This window comes from Etheostoma spectabile, chromosome 4 (genome assembly GCF_008692095.1).
Source record: "Etheostoma spectabile isolate EspeVRDwgs_2016 chromosome 4, UIUC_Espe_1.0, whole genome shotgun sequence".
In the NCBI taxonomy this organism is placed as follows: domain Eukaryota; kingdom Metazoa; phylum Chordata; class Actinopteri; order Perciformes; family Percidae; genus Etheostoma; species Etheostoma spectabile.
In genome coordinates, this window is record NC_045736.1 from 33,997,314 (window position 1) to 34,003,313 (window position 6,000).

Below are 6,000 nucleotides of genomic sequence, written 5' to 3' on the forward strand. Positions count from 1 at the left end.
ATCAAACTAATGTTTGCTCATTCATGTGATGTTTCTGAACTACACCTCCAAGATGTCTTCTACTAATTAGAGTTTCACCTCTACAGTTTGTAGATTAGCCTACGTCCTACACCTACTTGTCACCTGTCTCAGCTGAGAGACACAGATACACTGCCAAGGTTCTTCAAAAAGAATGACAATAAATCATAACTGCAATTCTCATACATATCAATATACCTTCTCTTGAGTTTATATTCATCCCACACATAAATTACATTAGTTGATAAAAAGAAACAGGCCCATATGTTTCTTTATTAATTGATGCAGCTCTATGACAGACATGCTGCAGGATGCCATGTGCAAAACATATTTTCCTGCATGGTTTCTCTTATATAAGGATCAGTGAGGATATCAACCATCTTTTGTGGATTAAACCTTAATTATTACTACCACACCTTTTTGTTTAAGCTATTATTTTAGACAAAGAAAGGCAATATTGGTGGTAGGTGCTTGAGGTGGATGATTCTTTTATTCTGCAATCAATAGAAAACGTGTTTTCTCATTAATTCTTTGTAAGGATGTGTACAGACGGGGAGATGTACAGTACACCAAGAGTTTTGTTTTGCTCGAGTTTTTGTAACTGCATTCAGACTTACTGTCCTGCTCTCGTCCCTGCTGACGTTGAAGGGCTTGAGGTCCTGGACGGCCAAACACTGCTGCTCCATGTCAAAGCTCCACAGCCACTGACCTGGCTGCTTCCCACGAGCACACTGTAATTGCAACACACACCTGCACGGAAAACACCAATATCATGTACACTGTCTTCACTGGTAAAGTCTCTAATTTGTCTCTCAAATAATAATAAAAAGAGGAGCAAAGAGAAAAGCATTAAAGTGAGAGGGAGGAGGAAGGCCAGGGGGTGAGGCTGAGCAGTGACCTCTCCAGATGGGATGGAGAGGTAGATTTCTTTCATTAGCCTCAAACACCATCTCACCAGTGCACACTTACTTACTTCTTAACATGAATTGGCAAACACTTAAAAAATTAACAAGAGTGCCAGTTTTTTTTTTCCTCTACTGATATGTCAACAGTGAACGTTTTATATTCTTTAAACTACTTATACCTGACAATACATTACTGAAAATAAACGTATGATGAAAATAAACCATGAGCAGCTCATTCATAATGCAACAGTCAACACTGCTTATAATAAATGCTGATAATGTCAAACTTTAGATAACTTACAAATTAAAAGTAAAATTCATCTTTACGTAGTCTGGCATAACCAGTATCTTAGAGTGGCTAATTCTAGTGAGTGTTAGCAAACTTTAGACAGGTTTTGCTGTGTCACTGACATAACTGAGTCACTTAACTGACTTTGTTGCTCTTTGCCAATTGTTTTACTGTTACACTACGTCTTAGCATTTATCTTTATCATGTAATATCCCCCGCCAAGGAGGTCATGTTTTTGACTTGGTAGGTCTGTTTGTCAGCAGGATTGCTGAAAAACAAAAAAGTAAAATGTACTTTACAGTCACAAACACAATTTATTCTCTGCATTTAACCCATCCCTTAAGGGAACCAGTGGGCTGCCTGGGCCTGGGGACAAACTCAAGATCTGAGCCAGTGCCTTGACCAAGGGCACTGACTGGAATACCTAGTACATAATTGATGATGGTGGGGGAAACCGGAGCACCCTGAAGAAACATGGGAAGAACTTACAAACTCCAAACAACAAATCCCAGAACGACATAGATTCGAACCCAGAACCTTCTTGCTGTGAGCCCACAGTGCTAATCATTGGGCAACCATCCTACTGACAGGATTTTCATGAAACCTGTTGGAAAGGTGTAACATGTGCCAAGGAAGAACCTTTTACATTCTGAAGCAGATTCAAATCCCAGGGTTGGGACACAAACTATTTTGCACTTATGTTAACATTGTGAGAAAATTTGTGCTTACATCATGTGGTGTTGAAAAAGATTTCCAGAGTGGGAAACTTACAATGCACTGACGTTGTAAGCATTAGCAGTCTGCACCCTACGAGTGCCCTTCTAATTATAATCTGTATATAATATGTATTCTGTTCAGCAAAAGGTTTATAGATTGGCTTTAACAGTAAATTAAAGTTTACATTATTTTATTTATACTTTTTCTAGTTTTTAATGGAAGAAAAATAAATGCTGCAGACAAATGCTCATCATGCCATTAGCTGGGCCAAAAAATGCTTATTTTGTCTAATGAACACCAGCCAATGTTTAGCTTTCCTAGTCATGCAAGCGACAAGTCAGTCTGTTGGTCAGTTGCTCTAGACTATAATATTTCAACAAATTTAGATACCTGGGTAGATTCATGTCACCCTCAGGATGAACTGTAATCAGTTTGACGACCTCATATTGTTCATCTAGCGCCATCATCTATTCAACATTTCAGTTTGTCCAAAATTTGGATTATGACCATTATGAAATGGTGATCACAGTAAACATACCACGTGCTTAGTGCTTAGCATAAGCATGTTTGCATTGTAATTATGGGTATGTTAACAAACGGACACTAACATTTAGCTTAAAGCTCTGCTGTGTCAAAGTACAGCATCACAGAGTGCCAATAAAGGCAGTAGACTCTTGATAAATGCAAATAGGTTAAGGTTAATAGGTTAACTGTCACAATTTATTTTATTTTTGATAATTCACTTCACGCTTTAAGCACTGATTCTTATGTTCTTTATGCATTACATGTTAAGGATCATATGGTATATGATACCTTTATTTGTAAATAATCCAACACTGAATATAACCAGTTAGATTAGGTAAATAAGTTTACACCTTAAACTTTAGTTCAAACTGAATTCAATATCAGCCACACTTTCTTAAATGCTTGACTAGAACAAATTTTTAACTGCTGGGGTTTATCATACCTTCCCTCCAGGACGCACCAGCCACAGTATGGGTCGTGGGCCAGCAGGCAGGAGTGGCAGTCTGGGTACTGCTGGCATTCAGCCACAGGCCGCTTCTGTAGCTGTAACCAGGACAACACAATCGTGTTCAGTCGTGCAAACCATGCACACTAAGCTCCCAGAAATCTGATTAAAATGAATAGGTGGCCCAAATTTTTCCAGTAGAACAAAGCAAAATAAAATGATGGTCATTAGAATAATCTTAACTACAGGCTGCTTTACTGAAAGAGAAAGAATTGGGGCAGAAACAAGACAGACTGAATTATTTCTCTTTAGCTTTATTACTACAACACAGGACGGACGCATAGAGAAAAAAACAAACATAAAATGAGTCTACAAAATTCTTTGTGTGTGCATATACCATGTTATGTGTCATGATAAAGAGATGTTCCTCTGTTTGGTCCAGGATGAGATCCGAACTGATAGCAGTATTCGGCTGAATGGAGATGACAGAGTACTCCTCCACCTCGCCGTTTGGCCCCAAGAACACCTGAGCAAATGTACACATACAAATGTTAGAATTATGTTAGGATTTAACAGAATGCTAACTAAAAACAAGCACTGAGCTGCAACTCTAAATGTAAATACCTTTTAAATGTCCTTCTGTTATGCCTTTATTTTTTTTCAAGAACATAAAAATACACCATTTTATTATTTTTTATCTAGCAAATACAGCGTTTTGGAATAGTACGCATAGTAAGCATAGTAGGCTACAGTAAGAATTTTATTTGACCATATTATATGTGAGTGCCAATTTGGACAATAAATAAATCCTACGTGCTATCCTAGAATCATATAACGCACCCAAAGAGTACTCCAGCAGTGCACTTATGCTTTTAAAAAAAAGATACAAATGTATGCAGAAGAACAAGAGATGCCATCTTTTTTTCTTCTTTCTTATTAAAACTTGCCGCCCTGTGTGTGTTATGCTAGCAGAAGCTAATGGTGCCTCAAGGCACTAGCTTAGAATAGACAAAATAGTCAAAAAACATAAATCAAATGAACATATGTATAACGACAACACCATAAATCCATCATACACATCTCTCCCTAGCACAAGGCTTCCTAGGAGTCCTCCAGAAAACTCAGGTACTTTCTCCATTTGCTAGTGTAGACATCCAATCTGGCAAACCGGTAATATGAAAACGCCAAACGCCGCCACCCAGGCCATCTCACAAGCCCTCTCCTGGATTGACGGCACCCCTTCATTCTTCCATCCTATTAAAATAATCTGTCTGGCTATCATTAAACTAGTCTGGACCCACCTTCTTATGTGCTTATCCATCCCGCTTAGGATTGACCCATCTCCCAGAATAAATAATCTTGGGCTAAATGGAACCTGGGTCTCTGCAGTCCAACATAGGTTATTATTTATCCCAGCCCAAAATTCCTGGACCTTATTGCAGGATCAAAAGACATGAAGTAACTGTCCAAGAGCAAAACATTCATAAATGAACCTGTTATTTTGCACCGCAGCCTCTGGGTACATATACAACACCTTAATCCACTTTAAAAAAATGTTGCCAAACCCATACATTCTGAAATTTTGAACAATCAACGCCTGTTTGGCATTGAGTGAAATAGCAGTAAGAGGGGATTATCTATCAGCTACAGACCATACAATACTTTTTTGTGGGGGCATTTTAGGCCTTTGTTTGTATAGAACAGCTTATCCTTGAAAGGGGAGCGAGAGGGAGAATGACATGCAGCGGCTGATGCATCAAGGAGTAAACCTCTATATATGGGCCCCCACTCTACCAGGTGAGCAAACCAGGCGCCCAGACATACCATGCAATATAAACAAGGTGCCGATATTATCTGACAACCTACGCTCGCGAATAAACCGCACCTGATCACTATGAATTAGAGAAGTCATAACTTTATTTATTCTATTTGCCAACATTTTTGAAATAATCTTAACATCTTTTGGAAAATTGGGCAGTGATTTGACATACAGTATCTTCTCTTTTTTTCAGTTTGAAGGGTTCTATCCAGTTTTTACTGCTTTTTTTGTGTTCTTGGTCTCCCTCCACTTTGCATATCTGTTTCAGACATATTTATTTATTTTTTAGTTTTGTATTCACAAACTTATTTTGATCATGATTATTTGGATCAATTTTGAGATCACAATTAATTATCACGATTATTTGTTGATTTTAACCAAAACAAATTTGATAGTCACATAGGCTATTTATAACTGCTTTCACATCCATATTGTGCTACATTCCTCTTATGTTGAAGTTGTATGTTGTACATACAGTATATACAGCTGAAACACATGTAAATGAAAATTATCTGAAATAAATAGCCTAGGATAAATAAAAAATGTATCTCTCTCACTTGTTTTCAACAATAACTGAGTAAAAGAGCTAGGGAGAGAGGGGGAGTGCAATGGACGTATGTTACTCACAGAGTGACGGCTGACTCATTATGAATGGGTCCAGCACGAGTCGAATGGCGGATCATCAGAGTTACACACATCATGTGTATAAAATGTCTGTATCGTCACTGTGCTGCATTTTTATGAACTATGACATTCTGGCCATGGATCACATCTCCTGCCCGGGTCCAGCAGGCTCCGTCTCACACGCTATTACTCTACGAACTGAAGTTAGTTGCATTCAATAACTTCTTCTGTTTTTTGCTGTGCACAATAGCAGAGTTACCAGTGGAAACACTGGTACAAATACAGTGTTGCCTCTCATGCTTTACAATATACAGCTGTGTTAATAATAAATAAAACTGTGGACAAATGTCAGAAGTGTGAACTGGCGCTGTTGCCGCTCTATCTCTGTTGCTGGGAGCCATGTGTGAGTTAAGGGGGTCGGGGCTGCGCGGAGAGTAAGAGGAGATACCAATCACAGGCCCCATTTAACAGAAGAAATGGGTAATGTAAAGCAAATTTAAACCACATCGATATAAACATCATTGCTTCGTTTGTGGTGAGGCAGCGGATGCGAGGACATTAGGTGCACCGCTGCGACCTAGGAGTCACACCCTAGAGCCCTGTGAGCTAACAGAGACAAACTAGCACTGGTCACTGCTGTTGTCTGAAAAACAACACA

The 6,000-nt window shown here is 38.8% G+C and overlaps 1 protein-coding gene across 4 annotated transcripts in view; it reads right to left on the reverse strand.

Annotated features, from left to right (window-relative positions):
- plxnb1b (plexin b1b) overlaps nt 1-6,000 on the reverse strand; it is a 151,043-nt gene that overhangs the window by 26,004 nt on the left and 119,039 nt on the right. For all 4 annotated transcript variants that reach the window (XM_032514565.1, XM_032514568.1, XM_032514569.1 and 1 more), the window contains 3 exons: nt 3,297-3,425; nt 2,897-2,997; nt 636-768 (listed from right to left, as the gene is read on the reverse strand). In XM_032514565.1, the coding sequence (XP_032370456.1) occupies nt 636-768; nt 2,897-2,997; nt 3,297-3,425 (363 nt within the window). The remainder of the gene's footprint in view (nt 1-635; nt 769-2,896; nt 2,998-3,296; nt 3,426-6,000) is intronic.